The sequence below is a fragment of the Arabidopsis lyrata genome (assembly GCF_000004255.2).
Source record: "Arabidopsis lyrata subsp. lyrata unplaced genomic scaffold ARALYscaffold_1, whole genome shotgun sequence".
In the NCBI taxonomy this organism is placed as follows: Eukaryota; Viridiplantae; Streptophyta; class Magnoliopsida; order Brassicales; family Brassicaceae; genus Arabidopsis; species Arabidopsis lyrata.
In genome coordinates, this window is record NW_003302555.1 from 758059 (window position 1) to 776678 (window position 18620).

The 18620-nt window shown below is 38.0% G+C and overlaps 8 protein-coding genes and 1 pseudogene across 13 annotated transcripts in view; 5 read left to right on the forward strand and 4 right to left on the reverse strand.

Moving 5' to 3' along the window:
- LOC9328188 (probable pectinesterase/pectinesterase inhibitor 7) overlaps positions 1-690 on the forward strand; it is a 2309-nt gene extending 1619 nt beyond the window's left edge. Inside the window, exon 3 of the mRNA XM_021013173.1 lies at positions 2-690. Within this exon, the coding sequence (XP_020868832.1) occupies positions 2-518 (517 nt within the window). The 3' untranslated portion in view covers positions 519-690. The remainder of the gene's footprint in view (position 1) is intronic.
- A 161-nt stretch (positions 691-851) lies between these two features.
- On the forward strand, positions 852-2471 carry LOC9325485. Its single transcript, XM_021013321.1, has one exon. It carries the CDS (start codon positions 962-964, stop codon positions 1409-1411), a length of 450 nt encoding a protein of 149 aa, XP_020868980.1. The 5' UTR covers positions 852-961; the 3' UTR covers positions 1412-2471.
- On the forward strand, positions 1605-2561 carry LOC110224131. Its single transcript, XM_021013320.1, has 2 exons — positions 1605-2281; positions 2403-2561. Exon 1 carries the CDS (start codon positions 1749-1751, stop codon positions 2277-2279), a length of 531 nt encoding a protein of 176 aa, XP_020868979.1. The 5' UTR covers positions 1605-1748; the 3' UTR covers positions 2280-2281; positions 2403-2561.
- Positions 2562-4175: 1614 nt separating this feature from the next.
- Positions 4176-4901, reverse strand: LOC9325486 (protein SENESCENCE-ASSOCIATED GENE 21, mitochondrial). Its single transcript, XM_002892080.2, has 2 exons — positions 4652-4901; positions 4176-4559 (listed from the first exon to the last, which is right to left on the reverse strand). The coding sequence occupies exons 1-2, from the start codon at positions 4723-4725 to the stop codon at positions 4340-4342; spliced, it is 294 nt and encodes a 97-aa protein (XP_002892126.1). The 5' UTR covers positions 4726-4901; the 3' UTR covers positions 4176-4339.
- A 145-nt stretch (positions 4902-5046) lies between these two features.
- On the reverse strand, positions 5047-6042 carry LOC9328189 (putative 60S ribosomal protein L22-1). Its single transcript, XM_021014986.1, is given in 3 exon segments — positions 5047-5635; positions 5637-5687; positions 5776-6042. Coding segments are annotated over 3 exon segments (369 nt in total). The 5' UTR covers positions 6012-6042; the 3' UTR covers positions 5047-5553.
- Positions 6043-7027: 985 nt separating this feature from the next.
- Positions 7028-8390, reverse strand: LOC9328190 (annotated as a pseudogene).
- LOC9328191 lies at positions 8390-10002 on the reverse strand. Its single transcript, XM_021011333.1, is given in 4 exon segments — positions 8390-8890; positions 9258-9743; positions 9746-9769; positions 9772-10002. Coding segments are annotated over 4 exon segments (792 nt in total). The 5' UTR covers positions 9863-10002; the 3' UTR covers positions 8390-8699.
- A 112-nt stretch (positions 10003-10114) lies between these two features.
- Positions 10115-13270, forward strand: LOC9328192 (serine/arginine-rich-splicing factor SR34). Of its 6 annotated transcripts, none has more exons than XM_021011329.1 (13): positions 10115-10226; positions 10311-10402; positions 10503-10568; positions 10717-10791; positions 10878-11022; positions 11107-11153; positions 11240-11297; positions 11371-11420; positions 11513-11569; positions 11652-11899; positions 12738-12771; positions 12863-12942; positions 13028-13270. In XM_021011329.1, exons 2-13 carry the CDS (start codon positions 10316-10318, stop codon positions 13029-13031), a joined length of 951 nt encoding a protein of 316 aa, XP_020866988.1. In that variant the 5' UTR covers positions 10115-10226; positions 10311-10315; the 3' UTR covers positions 13032-13270. The 6 variants fall into 6 exon arrangements, with proteins under 6 accessions (XP_020866988.1, XP_020866990.1, XP_020866991.1 ...); XM_021011331.1 differs by having other exon boundaries at positions 12866-12942; XM_021011332.1 differs by having other exon boundaries at positions 10117-10226; positions 10315-10402.
- Positions 13271-13691: 421 nt separating this feature from the next.
- Positions 13692-17014, forward strand: LOC9325487 (beta-glucosidase 11). The gene is given in 15 exon segments (XM_021011325.1): positions 13692-13866; positions 13990-14053; positions 14132-14187; positions 14294-14369; positions 14441-14512; positions 14614-14701; positions 14784-15039; positions 15109-15224; positions 15307-15527; positions 15608-15636; positions 15718-15764; positions 15766-15800; positions 15888-15906; positions 16491-16562; positions 16638-17014. Coding segments are annotated over 15 exon segments (1515 nt in total). The 5' UTR covers positions 13692-13758; the 3' UTR covers positions 16894-17014.
- Positions 17015-18620: the final 1606 nt, after the last annotated feature.

Consider the following 18620-nt stretch of genomic DNA (forward strand, 5'->3'; position numbering starts at 1 on the left):
GATGCGATGTCTATGGAACGGTCGATTTTATATTTGGAAATGCGGCAGTGGTATTTCAGAATTGTAATTTATATCCGAGAAAACCAATGCCGAACCAGTTCAATGCCATCACCGCACAAGGCCGGTCTGATCCGAACCAGAACACAGGTACGTCGATCCAAAACTGTACGATTAAGCCCGCTGATGATCTTGTTTCGAGTAACTATACGGTTAGAACGTATTTGGGTCGACCCTGGAAAGAGTATTCACGGACGGTGTACATGCAATCGTACATAGACGGTTTTGTTGAACCGGTTGGTTGGAGAGAGTGGAACGGTGATTTTGCGTTAAGTACATTGTACTATGCAGAGTATAACAATACCGGACCTGGTTCAAACACTACAAACCGGGTTACATGGCCTGGTTACCACGTGATTAATTCGACTGATGCAGCTAATTTCACGGTCACTGGTTTATTCATCGAAGATGATTGGATTTGGAAAACTGGAGTGCCTTATACCAGCGGTTTAATTTCATAGTAATTTGTGATTTGTTCTTAATTACTTTCTTTTATTAATTTAATTTAAAGAAACTGTATTATTTTTGTTGAACTGTAATAAACCGAAAATCAAGCTCAATGCAAAGGAAATGTTAGGCTTGGTAATGTAACTGTAAACAATTTTTACCAAAAGTAGGAATTTAATGAAATTATTTAGCATCATACTGAATTAAACGGCGTCGTTCGTCAACTCTTGAACACGTGAACATTAAGCTCGTCAAATCTCAGCCGTTCATTCTATTCACGGACCGATCACAACGTCTCTGATCCCAACTAATCCCTCATCGTCCTCTACTTATACTAAACACACAAAGACATCCCAAAACCAACTTCTAAAACAGATTCAAGAAAACGTTTTACGATTAGATAAGACACTAATTGAAGCAAAAACACAGAGAGCTAAACTTAATTAGGAAAAGAAAAATGTCCATCTTCATGATCTTCTTCCTCCTTCTCTCTACTTCTTTATCCGTCTCCGGCCAAAAAAAGCCAAGTGTTTACCAGGTTCTCGAAAACTACACCTTACCACGAGGAATCTTACCAGAAGGTGTGCACGACTACGAGCTAAACCGAAGAACTGGCGTTTTCAAAGTCCGTTTCAACACCACGTGTTCGTTCTCCATCGAGTCGTACAAGGTCAAATACAAACCCACAATCTCCGGCATCATAACAAGAGGACGGGTCATAAGGTTGATAGGCGTAAGCGTCAAAGTGCTTTTCTTTTGGATCAACATCTCCGAGGTGTCTCGTGACGGCGACGATGTCGAGTTCTTCGTTGGTGCTGCCTCGGAGGAGTTCTCGACCAAGTATTTCGTGGACAGCCCAAAGTGTGGTTGTGGGTTTAATTGTTATAGGCCTATCTCTTCCTTTTAAAGCCCATGGGCCTTAAATTAAACCTGTTATGAATAAATAAAATAAACACGGCCTTGAAGCTGTTATGAATGAATAAATAAATAATTTAGGCCCAAATTAGACCATGTTAAGAATTTTTTGTTAACTAAATGACAAAAAGACACGTGTCCAGTTGTTCGGTGAAAACGATGTCGTGTTTATGGTCGCTTGATCTGATCAGATGGGCCAGCTAGAAAAGTCTCTCACGTCTGTCCCAGAGATTTCTTTTTATTTTCTCGCCGAGAAAGTGACGGAAAACGAAATCCAAACTGGATAAATCTAAAACCTAAAACCTAAAGTAGTGATTTTGCTACATTGGATGAAAAGAGACATGACTCTGCTTCCGATTTCAATCTTCTTCTTCTTCTTCTTCTTCTTCTTATTATTTTGCGTTCCTTTGTCATTAATCGCCGCCGCCGCTGCAGATGACGATAAACCGACGGCGTACACTCTCCTCCAAAGCTTCAACTTTCCCGTCGGGATTCTTCCTAAAGGAGTCGTATCATATGATCTAGATCCATCCACTGGTAAATTCCACGCCTATTTCAACAAATCGTGTAGTTTCGCTCTTCAAGGTTCTTACCAATTGGATTACAAATCGACAATCTCTGGTTACATATCGGAGAACAAGATCACGAAACTTACCGGCGTGAAGGTGAAAGTTCTCTTCTTGTGGCTCAACATCGTTGAAGTTATTAGGAACGAAGACGAACTCGAGTTCTCCGTCGGGATCACATCGGCGAACTTCGAGATCGATGAGTTTTACGAGTCGCCACAGTGTGGTTGCGGATTTGATTGCAAAACGAAGACGAAGACTTTGGGAAGAAACCCTTTTGTTTCTTCGGTTTAAAGGTTAAGACTTTTTATTGCAGAATCTGAACTCTTTGGATGCTCTATGTTCTTTCTCCAATCATTAATTTTTTTTTCTGAGTTCTTGTTTCGATCAATGCTCTTTGTTTGTATCTCTTCGTAGGATTGAACCGATGAATTGTATTTATGAACCGACCAGGAATAAAACGGTGGTGGGAAAAGTTGTTTCTTATGATGAAAGAATTGGCATACTCATTACTGGCTTGTGTGTTGCTACTGTTGCATCCAATGAATGTTTATGAAATGTTAGATCTTTTGTTCCTTTGTTTCGGATGGATCAATATGAGATTCTTTAGAAGTTGATTGTAGCCTAGCCTAGTGATGATGACACAATGTCTTTGGACTCCACATTCTTGGGTTCAACCAACACCTCTTAAAAGTTTTAGTTTTACTTCAAAAGAAAAAGATGGATTCTTAAGAGATCGCTGGGTTCTTGACCTCCTTGACCTGTGTTAGTTTGTGATTCAGATTTACCAGCTCCTTTAGTTTTGTTTGAGTCATGCCTCGAGATTCTCTGCTTCCGACATGGTCTTATCTTCTTCATCGAAGACTTTGATAAAACTAAAGTGGACAATATCATGTAGTAATGAACTAGGTTACAATGATTCAAAAATATTTGTGTAAGCTCAAGTTTTTATGATGAAGAAGTAGGAAGATAGTTTTTTCCATGTATGTTTGATGATTCTCTTGATTTTAAAATTTGGCATACATGTAGTATTTATTTTTCTTGTATTAAATCAATATCTGGATTGTGTAGGAAGAAAAAAACCGATATTTAGCTTAAGAAGCGCCATTTAGTTAAGAATGTGAGGTTACAAACTTTTCTTATGTCTTTTTATTGCATGTTGGCCTTTGGGATTTAGTGTGAGCCACTTCTTCTCAAGTCTCTCAACCATTAACACGGAAGTTATGTGGTCTTCATAACCCTAAAGTTAATTTCTGAGGCTCACAAGTTAGAGCTTTCTCGTCTTCTTGTTTTTCTCTTTGCTTGTATTAAACTTTACTTATTTCTATGATCAACATTTTCCCAACTGCAACATGGCTTGCCACGTGGTTGGCTTGTTCATGGCTTTGATTTGTTAGTGCAAGAGAAAAAAAATATCTAAAGATGACATATTTTTTTCTAAGTATGATTGAATTAGCGCGATTGTTCACACATCATTGCACTGTAGTTCAATATTTCGAAGCTGATTTTTCAAAATCATATTTAAAGTTTTTTTTTCCCCTTCTAATTGCTTTATTACTTAGGAAGAATGAGAATCAATGTTTACAAGGTTCATAAGAAAAGGAGGGCACAAATGATACAAATTCCATAAGTTTGAGCCTGTAGTTGCTTTTTTCGCAATTAAATCCGCACAAGCGTTTTAAAGTTTTAATACTGAAAATAACTATAGAAAGAAAAATAATATTAAATCTTTAATCAAAAAAAGAGCAATAGGGTTATTAACTATTTAAGGTTCTTAAATTTGATAATTGTAATGTTGGTGGTGCTATTAGTCGATGAAAAACATTATGGTTATAAACTTCAGAAATAGATACCATGTTTTTGTGACTCTACAGTCTACAGTTCTTTTACCAATCACATGATTTTAGCACAAAGAAAAAGGCCATGCAATCCCTTTTTTATCACAATAGTTTGAAATTTTAATTTCCGACGAATAAGCCCAACCTAGTAAAGGAGTTTGGAGATAGAGGGTTTTCAAGTGTTCGGATCCGGTAGTCCAAATGACTTCTTCGCCATTGCTAGATCGCTAGAGGATCACTGAGCACGGAGTCTTAAAAATTGATAATTTATTTTTAGGTTTACCTTTTTTATACCAATCGATTTTAAATTTTTGTGTCATAATATGTCTCATGACTTTGAGTCATAGTAAAATCTTCGTAAATGGAACTTGGAAGCCTTCATAAATAACAAGATCAAACGATTATTACAGAAATGGGAACGGAATAAGATGGGATTGACCACAAAAGATCATAACCCATTTTCCTAATCTTCTCATTAAACAACATTAATTAATAAAAATACGGTTTTCAATAAATTTATTGCTTGTTGTTCAAGAGAACAGCTCGTAGCTCCGCCGGGTCAATCTCCTCAGAAACGGTTTCCGGTCTGTAATAACCGGTTTTAGGGTCTGGTACCCATGGTGCCTTCTCGCTTGAAGCTTCTCCAACATTCTTCTTCATCTCCGCGGCAGAAGCGGTTCCACCGCTCGAAACGCTCCCATCTAACGCCGTTTTGGCTGCGGCTGCAAACCCTCGTCTGAAGAGAATCCAAAAAACGTCACGGTTTTTTAAAGCGACGGGAAAACAGGGCAACACATATGTTTTGTTTCAGATGAAAGGAGTTTTTACCTGAAAACGGCGTTTGAGAGCTTTTCGGAGACGAAGACGGAGAGGATCTTAGCGTTAGCGAGAGAACGAGCCATTGTGGTTTATGGGTTTTCGAGTTTTGGAGAAAAAAACAGACCAAAAGAGAGGTTTCACAGGTTCTTGTTCTGATGACTGTTACCTTTCGCGGCAACGAGATCGAAGAAGCTTGGTCGTCCTTTCTCTCTTAACTGATTTCAAACTGCTTTGTAGGATGAGAAGGAAGAGAGAGAGGAGAAGAAGGTTTATATAGAGGAAGCAGAGCAGATAGGCTGCGTCTATTTAGGCTTTCTCCCAAAGTTATTGTTTTCCGTTTTTATTTTTTCTGTTTCTTTTAATTTATTTGGGTTTAGGGTTTTAAAGTTAGTTGTAACTTGTAATTAAAATTGGTTTTTTTTTTTCAAAGTCGTTTTGCTATGTAATTATCTACTTGTTTTACTAATATACAAATTCTATCTACCCAAAAACCAATTTTTATCCTTTTTTTTGTCAACAAAATATATAAATTTACATATATAACATTGAGATATGTATGTATTCATAATGCTTAAAGAAATAATGTTATTAGCCTAATGTTCATATCAATAAAAATAATTACGCATGCATATATTTAGATATTTTTGATCTCCAAAACTAAATTGAGTCGCAACCACTCAATTCTGCCGAACCAACACGGCCTCAAAAAGAGTCGGCCATTTAGTCACTCTTTTCTTTCAGAAATTTTAAAATGAATTTAGTCCTCATTCTTGTGTCAATTTTAACCACTAAATCATTCCAAAAAATACCAATGCCCACAGCAAAAACTTTTAGGAACAGTTATAGAGATCCGTCCTAAGCAGGAAAAATCTAGACTAAGTATAATTAAAAATGAATGAAGAAGGTCGAGCTTAATCTTCTTCGGCACTAGCTACTTCATCGTCAATCCTGAAGTAGCGTACCTCATAGACATTTTTGTCTTTGTTAGATGCAATCACGGAGATTGTACTTCTTCAAATACTTCTTCGTCAGATACTTCAAGTACCTGAATTCAAAACCAACATTCCAGATTTTTGTAACTTAAGAGCAAGTTAGGGTTTCTAAAGACGTGAGAGAGAAGAAAAGAAGTGTACCGTTTAGAGAAGTTGGAATCGGCGTTGACGGTGATCTTTACATTATCTCGGGTAATGGAAACGGAGTTACCAAGAGAACCGGCTTTACCTCCGACCTTGATTCGTTCCTGAAGAAACTTCTCAAGCGTGGCTATCTCCATGATCGTATCATCAACTGGTTTAGAGCAGTCGATCACAAACGACACTCCTTTCTTCTTAGCACCACCACTCGACTTCGCCGCTATTCCTCGAGCCATCCTCCTTGAGAGTTTTTGAATTGAAACTCTCTCGCTTAGACGCAGAATGACTCAGAAAGATGGAAAATCTTCCCGCAGCGAAGTTAGGGATGGAACATATAAATGACCCACAAGAGTACCCTAGGGTTTTGTTTAGTGTTAGCCCAGTGGGCTTTTCAGGCCCAAACCTTGAGCTAATAACCTGTCTAATTTCGGTTTGATCCGAAATAATATCAAAATATTGAACCGCGGTTCAATTAATATTTGTTCAATATCAAGAGATAATACTAATTAGTAATTTTAGTAACTGATATCAGTGACTGGATCCAAAATGATTCTTCCTTCTAAACGAAGGGAGAAGAAAGAATCAGAGCATCATCATCTCGAAGCAGACAGAAATCGAACAAGAGAATTGAAAACATAATCAGAGAATTTGAGGAGATAGACGCGAGACGAGGTCTTATATGTTTGAGACTCAAGTTTCCTTTTTTCTTTTTCACTTAGGGTTTGTTATAGTCCAGAGCAAACACTAACCTTAGGTTCGGTGATAATCTTGCCGTTATACACGGTTCGGGTAAAACACTTTCCATTTTTTAGTTGATACGCCGCTCCTACTAAATTTTTCATTTATTTGGCGATTACTACTAAATCATTGATTGCTTCTCATTTATCTAACGTTGTGCTTTGTATTATTGGATCACGTTGACTTAGGTGGTGTTATTCAATGATGGATTTTAATAGAATTGAAATCCAACACTAATCCAGTGTTATTCAACTAATGATTATAAATCTAATGTTAAAATCTGGTGTTATTAGATCTTATACTTCATTAGATTTTAAAAGTTTGGTGTTATTAAATGGTATAGTTAAAGTCAATTATTTAAGGTTTGTAAAATCCAGTGTTATTCAAAACTAAAAGACTTGTAAAATCTTTGTATATTAAGTCATTTGAAATGAAACCTCTTTGGAGTTTCATGAGTAAATTATTAGAATCAAAATCCAAGATATACAAAGTATAGGATCTTAAAAGATTTTTATGGTTTGAACAAAATGAATCACATTGATAAAGATGCTTCCATTTTCTCAAGAACAGAAATGAACAGAAAAATTCATACACCAAACACCAAAAAATTGACCTCTCCATAAGCATATCTATAAAGAACATGAGATATGATACCCAAAAAAACCAAAACAAAGAAAGAAAGTGACATGAATGTTCAGATTTAACAATTATGTTGATATGTGGTCAGAGACGTACGACTTCTTAGCGTTGTTGATCTTACTATTTTCACAGACAAAAGAAGACCAGAGACAGACTTTATCCCCATCCTTCTTGTAGTTATCAAACAAAGAATCCATGAGCCCTACACGTTGCCTTGGTGTGCTCAGTGATCTCATCTTTTACCTTGCAGACCCTGTCACACTCATGCAAGGCTGGAAACCATTGGAGCTTTGAAACCAGCTCTCGTCTTCCAATAGTCTCTGCTCCAAACGGCTGAAAGATCCCCTCGGGAAAGATAATGGAGAGATCTTGTCCATCACCAGAGTCTTATCCATAAACTCATTCCTCAACCATGTGGCTTTTATGTCTTCCTTTGTGAGAGCGCTATTGTCCCAACCATTGCACTTGACCTTTGAGTTACTCATCGAATGGTTCGATACCTGAAGCTCTTCTTTGATCTCAGATTTGGTCTTGGACCAGTGCTTTCTCTCTGTTTGTCTCTGGATGATGCTTGGTGTTGAAGCTTTGTTGGAGAGTGTAGACTTCAATAAAGCAGAAACCTTTCGCCTAACAGCTCGGCCACGCACAATTGCTTGAAGCCTTACAATTGCCTTCCGCGCCCGCAACGCTTTCCTGGCTAGATAAGCCCTGAAGGAACTCTGAATCTTGATAGCAGCCACATTGGGAGCTGAGTTTCTTGACAAAATGTTGTGACGTGAAGGCGTTTCCCACCATCCTGACAACCTCTGCAGCTGCCTGCAGCCGCTGCCTCAGCTGCTGCTGCCGTGGCAATGGCTACATTCATGGCATGTTTTCTCTGATCCTGTGTTGCTTCGTTCAATGTATCTTGCCGCCTGCAAGTTGAAATCTATTGGCAAGACTACACTGCCGTTAACTAAAGTGATAGAAAACAATTTCTCTCTAATCCATTCCTCGTTCCACGAGTTTAGCTATGTATATATGACAATGAACACAATGTCTATTTTCACTCATCTACGCACATTTCTTCAAGTTTAAAGAAACATGAACAAAGCTGATGACTTTGATAGTTAACAAGGGATTCCTAATTTGAGCTCAAGGAAAAATAATATAGAAATCGAACCTTGGCCTTTGAGTTTGCTCCAAGCAGCTTCGAGTCCACCAGTCAACTGGCCAAATATCTCTGCCCTCACTTCCATGCCCAACAACAGTTTTCTTTGATTTCATAATTCTTGTTCGTAACCAAACCTTGGTTTCTTCTCTTAGAATTGTACAATCATGAATAAAACATCTATACAACTTCTCAAGGCTTTGCAATTTTGCATTGCGACTCAGAAGCAGTTTCCCATCACAGTGGATCAAAGTCAATCCCCTGACGAAATGACATTGGTTTGATCGAATCTATAAGGTTGAAGATGAAGTAAAGAAAAAACATCTATACAACTTCTCAAGGCTTTGCGATTTTGCATTGCGACTCAGAAGCAGTTTCCCATCTCAGTGGATCAAAGTCAATCCCCTGAAGAAATGGCATTGCTTTGATCGAATCTATAAGGTTGAAGATGAAGTAAAGAAATGTTATGAGTCATGGAATCAACAGCTTTGTTGTAATCATTCCTTCTGACTCGACGACATCTATAGTGAGATTTTTTGTCTGAGAACTCCTTTTCCTCAGCACAAATCTCCTTGCTTGATTCTGTATCTGCTTAACAAATCAAAAACATAAAAATCTGATATTCTCTATGAGCAAAGACATATGTCTCAAGGCAAAAGACTTTCAACTACAAACCCATTCAACAAGGTTCTTACGCATATAATGAAAGCACAATGTCAAAATTTGGAAAGAACCAACACTAGTTAAGCTAGAGCCATTGACTAAAAGGAATTTCAATAAAGATGAAACTATCTTTCTCTTAGAATAAAGATTCCAACTTCAGACTCTATATAGTCTAAGGGAAACATAATCAATGATGAAACACGAATTTCAGAAGCTTAGAGCCAAATGCAGTTACTACATCTAAATGTCAAAACAATTAAAGGAAATAGAAAGGTTTCGATTTGATTGATACCTCCCCAAAACAAGAGCTTGGAATCTTCTTCTTCCTCATCGAACTCATCACCGTAACCAATTTCAGCATCCCCTCGATAACCAGGTTCGCTCCCGTAACCGGATTCGTTACCCATTGATTCAACAATCCCAAACCCAAATCCTAATCCTCCCCCTTCCTTTTCTCCGACGCTTGAATCTCGATCACTCCGTGAATTTCGCGCCGCCTCACTCACATCGGAGGACCAATTCGCTTCACAGAATAGTTCCCCAATAGAATCCGTACCAACAGCGAATTGAAATTCCGAGCAAGTGGTCACTTGAGCATTGACAGAGCAGCACCGAAGAGTCCCGCTTCGATCACTACTCCGACCAGAACCCGATCTAGACCCACGACGACGCCGTTTTCTCTCCACAGGCCTGAAACCTCCTCTCCTGTAACTCGATTTCACTCCATTGTCGTTGTCTGCTAGCGAGAGACGGCTAAAAGCTTCAATGGAGAAAGCGGGGAGCGATGAGAGAGACAAGGGCGTTAGAACCAGCGGTGTGAAACGGACGCCATGAGAGGAGATGCAGGGTGAAAGATTCGACGGAGCTTTGTGACGACTCCAGAAGTTTCAGAGACATGTAAAGCTAAAAGAGCTTTCTTTTACTGATCAGTGGAGACCTAACAGATACACTTACCGCCAAAACCCTGATCGGGAATTAAAAGAACGAATCTTTCAAACGCCAAAAACAGAAAGCTGAAGATTTTGATTTCTGGGAGAGAGAGATGATAGTGAGAATTTTTAAAGGTGCTTTCTTTATAGTATGTTTCTAAACTTTGATTTTGTTGTTAATTAAGCAGATAGATACTAATTGAATTGTTTCATCGTCACTCTATAAAAGGCTCACGTGACTCACGTGACGGTCCCTCATTAACCTATATCGCCAACTCCGAAACCCTAATTCCCAAATTGCGGAGGCTGAGAGATCTCAAATCGACCAACAGGTGAATTTTCGCTTCCGACATTCTTGAGAACGTGTTCTTGTTAGAATCTTAAGTTTGGAGTTTTGTTTTTGGATTTTGATAAAGGAAGAATGAGCAGCCGTTCGAGTAGAACCGTGTATGTCGGAAACCTTCCTGGCGATATCCGTGAGAGAGAGGTTGAAGATTTGTTCAGTAAGGTAAAGGTTTCGTTTTTATGTCACTAACCACCTTGTTTTTGCTTACTCTCAATAATAAGAAGTCTCCATAACATTAACTCTTCCTTTTTTTTTGTTTCAGTATGGACCTGTTGTTCAAATTGATTTGAAGGTCCCTCCAAGGCCTCCTGGTTATGCTTTCGTTGAGGTTAGCTTACCAACCAATTCCACAACTCTTTTTTCTTGCAGTGACATGTGTTATGATTCTTGATGTTAGGCGCTCTGTTGTTATGATTCGTGAGCACCGTTTCCATCATATCTGAATGCTCTAATTTGTTTTTCTTTAATCTGTTTAGTTTGATGATGCTCGGGATGCTGAAGATGCTATTCAAGGTCGGGATGGCTATGACTTTGATGGGCATCGTTTGCGGGTTTGTTATTTAATCGAATTTCAGATGTTTATGTACAACACTTGATTGGTTTTCAATCAAATTTAACGAATGTCTTGCCTTTTTAGGTGGAATTGGCGCATGGTGGGAGGCGTTCATCAGATGATACTAGGGGTAGTTTCAATGGTGGTGGCCGTGGTGGTGGACGTGGCCGCGGTGATGGCCGTGGTGATGGTGGTAGTCGTGGCCCATCTAGGAGATCAGAGTTTCGTGGTATGTAGTCATATAATTAGCATTATTCTCTCCAAAGTTGAAGGAATAATCTCTAATTTGAATTTTATCTTTTCTCAACCACAGTTCTGGTGACAGGCTTGCCTTCTTCTGCTTCTTGGCAAGATCTCAAGGTGACTACGCTCTGGTCAATAAACTCCTTACTCATTCTTATATCTTCAAAGGTTCTGAATCCTAACATTGATCACTTTTACATTAGGATCACATGCGTAAAGGAGGGGACGTCTGTTTCTCGCAAGTGTACCGTGATGGTAGAGGTAATTGTGCCCATATAATCTTGTGCATCTAAACCAGGTTGAAAGATTTTAATCTTGGACAATCTTATTGTAGGTACAACTGGAGTTGTGGATTACACCTGCTACGAGGACATGAAGTATGCGGTGAGCTATTTTCCCTGTTTCTTTCATGTGGTTGAGAGTTTGTTGTATTCATCCTTAATTACTGATTAGCTCTTACTCATGAATTTCCCCAGGTGAAAAAGCTCGACGACACAGAGTTTCGAAATGCGTTTTCTCATGGATATGTTCGGGTTAGTTGAAGCTGAGTTTCCTGTGAATTGTGATCTTTCATTGTTGTGTTTAATTTTTTCTTTTTCTTTCATATCTATATAGGTTAGAGAATACGATTCAAGGAAGGATTCTAGGAGTCCTAGCCGGGGAAGATCCTATTCTAGGAGTCGCAGCCGCAGCCGCAGCCGTGGGCGAAGCTTGAGCCGAAGCAGGAGCAGGAGCAGGAGCAGAAGCAGGAGCAGGAGCAGGAGCAGAAGTCCAAAGGCAAAGTCTTCACGTAGGTCCCCTGCAAAATCTACATCAAGATCTCCTGGCCCCCGCTCGAAGTCAAGGTCACCGTCTCCAAGAAGGTAGTGATTTTTTCCTTCTCAAAATGCATCAGGTAACAGTTCTTAGTTGGTAGATCTTCCTGTGAATTTTATGAAAATCTGATTAGAAAAGTCATTGTTGATGACTCGAAGTTCTTGTTGATGACTCGAAGTTCTTGTTGATTGAGCATATACTGTTTTTTTGTTGACACCTGTTATATGGTCGTCATTATTGTCTTTTCTAACTCCATCCTTATATTTAGATGCTTAGCCCATTTCTGGTTGAGATTTGCAAGATTAGTCTTGCTTTTTGTTGCAATAGCATTTTTAATCTGTTCTTTTCTTTCCTGAAAAGAAAATGGTTTTGTTTCATAGATATGGATTTACATACAATCGACTAGAAAATGGAAATTAATATCTGGATGGAAATTCTTGATTGTTGACAAGTGTTTCGTCTAAGAGGTATGGAAACTTTGGAATAGAAACTTTGCTTTTCGTGGCTTCCTTATAACTAATTTATATTGCTGCTAGATGGATAACAGTGGAGACATTGGATCACTTGGATCACAATATTATATCGGGAATTCAGTAAAACTATATTGGCTCGTTGGATGATGACAATATGGAATCTGGGTTCTCTTGGGACGTCCATGGCTCATTTGGCAACAGAAGTTGTTTTGGCCACATGGCTTATAATACCTCTGTCCTATGTTTTAACTAAGTAGCAGAATAGTTTGGTCTAAGTTACTTCTTTTTATTTGTTGCTACTTCTTAATCTATGTGAGATAGAAGAAGAGGCATGAAGGACCTTGGCTGAACGGTATTAAACACAACATGTTTGGATTTTTGAATCTGACTTTGTTTTCTTGGACTTTTGCAGATCGCGTTCAAGATCAAGATCTCCTCTACCTCCTGTGAGTAACAATCCAACTTTTGACCTCTCTTTAATTATGACATTATTTTCTGTTTTACATTGTTCGTTATCTTAATAGCTTTTCGGTATAGCAGGTTCAGAAGGAAGCAAGCAAGAGCCCTAGCAAGCCAAGTCCAGCCAAGAGCCCTATCCGTACTAGGAGTCCATCGCGGTACATATTCTTTCTTAGAAATGAAACATTGCAATCTGGTTCTGTTGTTTACTGCGTAAATCTGAATCTGAGCTCTTGTTTGCAGGTAAAATTGGAGATATCCAGGTCAAAAGAGAAGAGAGAGAGAAGCATCTTCTTGCTACGCAAAAAAATCTACTTTCTTGAAGTGGATCATATCTTAACGCTTATTGAATGTAGAAGATGAGACATGTTTTGGGAATGATTTGCACTATCATTTTGTAATATTCTTGCTACTATTCGTCTTCTGGATCCTATACTTTTGAGAATGATGTTTTTTTCCTGAAGATATCGTTTTCTGTTTCCCTTATGATTTATCCTTTTCTTAACCCTCGCACCTAAAGAACGTCGTGGTTAGTCCTGATCTGGAACCAGACTGTATAGCCTGAACTGTACGATTCCAGTCACCGGTAAATCTGGTGCGTAGACGTCTCTTTCCTGCCTTTTCTAGATCGTCTGCTTTGAACTTGGTGGCAACATCCTCATGAGCAGATTTGCCTGGTAAAATGCGGTACTATGGTGATTGATCACTCAAATATGTTAACTTGTGGGTGCAAACAAAAATACTAAAACGAAGGAAACAACCAAAAAGCTCTTTGAAAGCTAATGTTGCTCCCTATCTTATCTTCTATTTCGTTGGACTTTTTGCTCTTTACTTCTTCATCAAACGTGTCAAAACAAGTGGACCCACTCCTACAAAAAGACAATGAAATTTCGTGTTTCAACCAAATTTCACTTTTGGTACTCGTACTTGCTTGCTTAAATTTTTGCTCTGTTCGGTGACGAGACTAAAGAGAGATGAAGTTCTTGAGCAATAGTCACATGCTCCTTCCTCTGCTGGCTTTGGCTTTAACCGCAGTCTTCCCTCTAGACTTTGTCTTTGGCTCTGGGACATCAGCTTATCAGGTTCTGTAACCCTTTTCTGTTTCCTAAATGCCTTAGATGGTAACATTATATTTTCACCTTCATGTTAGAATGATAAAAGAATACCAGATATAACAGTGTTTCGTCCATATGATTATACAACAGGTGGAAGGAGCTGCTGAAGAAGATGGGAGAACTCCTAGCATTTGGGATGTTTTTGCTCATGCCGGTTTGATTTCTTCACTTTATGTTTCCTTGAATAGCTGGAGAATTTGGCAAGATGTTTACATATATAGTTTCACTGCAGGACACTCCGGAGTAGCAGCTGGAAATGTTGCATGTGACCAGTATCACAAATACAAGGTCACTTTCCTTCCCATATCCATTATAACATCTGTCTCTGTCTTCGTGTGACAGTTTGAAATATGATCCAACTTATCTCTGCATTAACATTGCCTGATGTTTGCAGGAAGATGTGAAGCTCATGGCAGACATGGGATTGGAGGCTTACAGATTCTCCATATCCTGGTCAAGGCTTTTACCAAGTATGATTTTTCCACGACTCGATAAGCGAAGCATTCTCAATGGATTGATGAAGAATATGATTTTATTTCAGGTGGAAGAGGACCAATTAATGTCAAGGGGCTACAATACTACAACAGTCTTATTGATGAATTGATCACTCATGGTTAAACTTGTACCCTGACCCTGTTGATTAATTAGCTACAAGACCAAACAAATCTACTTTTTAATATCCTTATGGTGTTTCCTACTTCTTTGACTAAGAAGGAATCCAGCCACACGTTACATTGCACCACTTTGATCTTCCACAAGCCTTAGAAGATGAGTATGGAGGTTGGCTTAGCCAAGAAATCGTGTATGATTCTTCTCCTTTAATCTTCCTCTTTCATTGGTGATATCAAACTTATTCATCAATCTTTTTGTAATGATTGTTATAGGAGAGGCTTCACAGCTTATGCAGATACTTGCTTCAAGGAGTTTGGAGATAGAGTGTCACATTGGACTACTATAAACGAGGTCAACGTGTTTGCCCTTGGAGGGTATGACCAGGGAATAACACCGCCTGCTCGATGCTCTCCTCCATTTGGACTTAATTGTACCAATGGAAACTCTTCCATTGAGCCTTACATTGCCGTACACAACATGTTGCTCGCACACGCTTCTGCAACAAACTTATACAAGCAACAGTACAAGGTTCTTCTCTCTGCTGCTCTTCCATCTCCCATATGCATTGCATTGTCTTATCTCCTCTTCATTACACAGTTCAAGCAACATGGATCAGTAGGCATTAGCGTATACACATACGGTGTTGTCCCTTTAACTAACTCTGTAGAGGATAAGCAGGCAACTGCTAGAGTAAATGACTTCTATATTGGTTGGTAAGTCTTAAAGAATCTAATGTTGAAGTATCGACTATAAATGTCTTGATCGCGCTGAGTTTCTTGATTCGGTTTTTGTAAGGATTCTACATCCGTTGGTGTTTGGCGATTATCCTGAGACGATGAAGACCAATGTTGGGTCTAGATTGCCAGCTTTTACAGAGGAGGAGTCAGAACAAGTTAAGGGCGCATTTGATTTCTTTGGAGTGATAAATTACATGACACTTTACATCAAGGACGACTCTTCCTCTCTGAAACCAAATGTCCAGGATTTCACCACAGACATGGCCGTGGAAATGACCTGTAAGTTTACATGATACTCTCTGAAAATTAAAGTTAAAAATCTGGCTCACTGGTTTCTCCGATCCATTTTGCGGATGCAGTGTTTGGAAACACATCGCTCGAGAATGAGGTTTGTATGTCGTAGATATCAATTTCATATGTGATCACTTAAAAGAGACAAGATTGATGTTTGATGATTTGCTTCCTTCAGTTTGCAAATACACCATGGAGTCTGCAACAGATACTTTTGTATATCAAATTATAGAAACCCTCCTGTCTACATCCTAGAGAATGGTCTCTCTTTATCTCTCTCTGCCTCTCTCAGATTTCAGGTTGCTTCTTTCATGTGTTTGAAACTCTCTCTCTCTCTCTCTCTCTCAGGTCAGATGACTCCTCACAGGTCAATGAGGTCATTGAAAGTGCAGATATTGCTGGAACAAGAAACGGTCTGTTGGAACAAGTTTGGGATTGCTCGGTTGGTGCTGACGTGGTTCGTGGAGTTGAAGATAAATATCAGAAAGATATTTAGAGAGATCAAATCAGAAAAAACGTGCAGCTGAAGATATTCTTGGAGAAGAATATTATTGAAGATTTGTTTCTTTTATTTAGAAGAGGATATTTTCCTTTTGTATCGGGATAAAATCTAGGGTGACATATCTCATAGGTATATGGGTATATATACTAGGGAGATGTGTGCTGCTAGGGTTAGCCGAAAAGAGAGAGAGAAAAACGAATTGCTTTGTTTCGGTGCTTTTGTAGGCAAGTCGAGCTGTTTTCTGGAACACGGGTTTAGTTGTTCTAATACTGGGTGTAACTAGATATTGTTTGGTGTCGAACTAAGAGGTTCTTAGTGTCGTGTAATTCCAGTTAGGCAAGGTCTTGTTGTAAAGATTGTCTAAGTGAATCTAGTTATTGTTTTGAGGACGTAGGCACGTTGCCGAACCTCGTTAATTCTCGTGTGCCTTATCTATCTATGCTTTTTCAGTCATCACTTGAGGACACAACGAGGGTGAAGTATCTGAGCTCATACATTGAAGCAGTGCTTCATTCAATCAGGTAACAGTAAAAAGTTGTACACTTTCATTCAATGGATGTGTCAGTCAGATTCTAAATATAAAAATCTCATAACAGGAATGGATCGAACGTAAAAGGGTATTTTCAGTGGTCGTTTATGGATGTGTTTGAGCTATTTGGTGGGTACGAGAAGAGCTTTGGGTTATTTTACGTGGACTTCAAGGATCCTTATCTTAAGAGGAGCCCTAAACTCTCTGCTCACTGGTACTCTTCCTTCCTCATAGGAACACTGCACCATCCATCAGACCATCACATGCTTCATCTTGATCATTTGACTACTTCAATGTTTATAATGCTTAGTTGCAGGCTATGAGAATCAACAATATGTCTTTTTTTTTTTTAATTATCATATTTACAATATATCAGGATATAACCAATGTATGTTAGAAATAGGTATATATTGATTGGTCTATTGTTACAATTCGAAGTTCTAATGGTCATGATATATATATATATATATATATATATATTGTTTTGGATTAGCATAAGAGCTGGATTTAGCGTGTTTGACCTATATATAATATTGCGTATGAAGCAAGACATTACACTTAAAAAAAAAAAAAAAAAAAAAGACATTACACTTCCGTATAAAAGCCGTACTTAACACCTATTATTTCTTAAGTGTCTTTTGCATTTTTTTTACGCAAGAGACGATTGCTTTCTTGTCAAATCCTAAAGGCATCAATTTAATTACTTGTTTATTATGTTACGCATTGTACATTCTTGTATTTTTAGTTAGAATCTATAAAATGATTGTATGCTAAGTTAGTAAGTAGTAACCGTGTAATACGTGTTATAAAAGTCGTGAAAAGGAGGAATCGTAAAGTCGCAAAAGATGCGCACATGGGTTAAACGTTTCGTTATTTATTAATTTATGTGGAGCCCACCGTCACTATGCACGCATAGTAATTTACTTTTTTACGCCTATATAAACGAACGAATTCGTTCGATGTAAAATCACAATTCATACTTCAACAATAAGAAGTTATAAGAAATCTCTCTCCTCCTCTCATCTCTTTATTTTCAGTATCCCGATCCTTCTGCGGGTATAAATTCTTTCTCCATTAAATATATTTATATACACCATAAAATAAAGTAATTATTATAACAATACGAAAATATTTGACTAATTTGTATTTTTTCTGTTTTCCTTTTGAAAACATCAAATTCCACAGGGCCTTAAAATGATCACAACCAGTCGAATTGAATAAAACAAATGACCACTTGAGCAGACAAATGAATGGTGTGCCACTTTATTTTGCAACTTTTGTCGATCATTTGGAACTTTAAATTGATATTTTTGGAGCATTTTAAAAAGTAAATAGAGAATTGAAACGTTCAAACCTAGAAGACTAGCCAGATGAAAAATCATGACATTATATCTTATCACATTACCTCATTATGTAGTAAGAAATACAATTCATATAGTTTTCTATTAAAGATTTAAATTGCAAGAGTTTAGTACATGCATCAGCATCACTATTACACCATTCAAATAAAGCTAAAAGTAAGTTAAAGTTTCAATTTAAATTTTCTTTACCACTTGAGCATCTTCTTTGAAACTTACATAAAGCAAAAGAGCATATCCCTCTAATTTTGTTTTTGTAAGATAAGAAAGAATCACATTCTTTTGAGTAATTAAAACTATGTAGAGTTTACCTAAACGTGAAAGCAAACCAAGTAAAGAAAAACGGACAGTGGTGGTGATTGGTGAAGAAATATGTTAGTGCAAAATCATGATACATGTAATAATTAAGGGGGTCATAAAGTTAAGATAAGCAAAATCCGCGGCTTTTGAAAATGATATAAAGCAAAGTTTTAGTGGCGAAATCCAATCCAGGTCAAAATAAACTTCCAAGAAATTGTATATTATATTCTTAATACTATTTCTAAGTTTCTAATTTGACCCCACAAAGAAGAAAAACCCTCAAAAGGGCCCTTTGTGGTGGCATCTTTATCCCAAATTACACAGTGGTTTCATATGTTATACTGTATATTATCTTATATCAGAATTTCCTTTCTTTTTTTTATATCATGGAG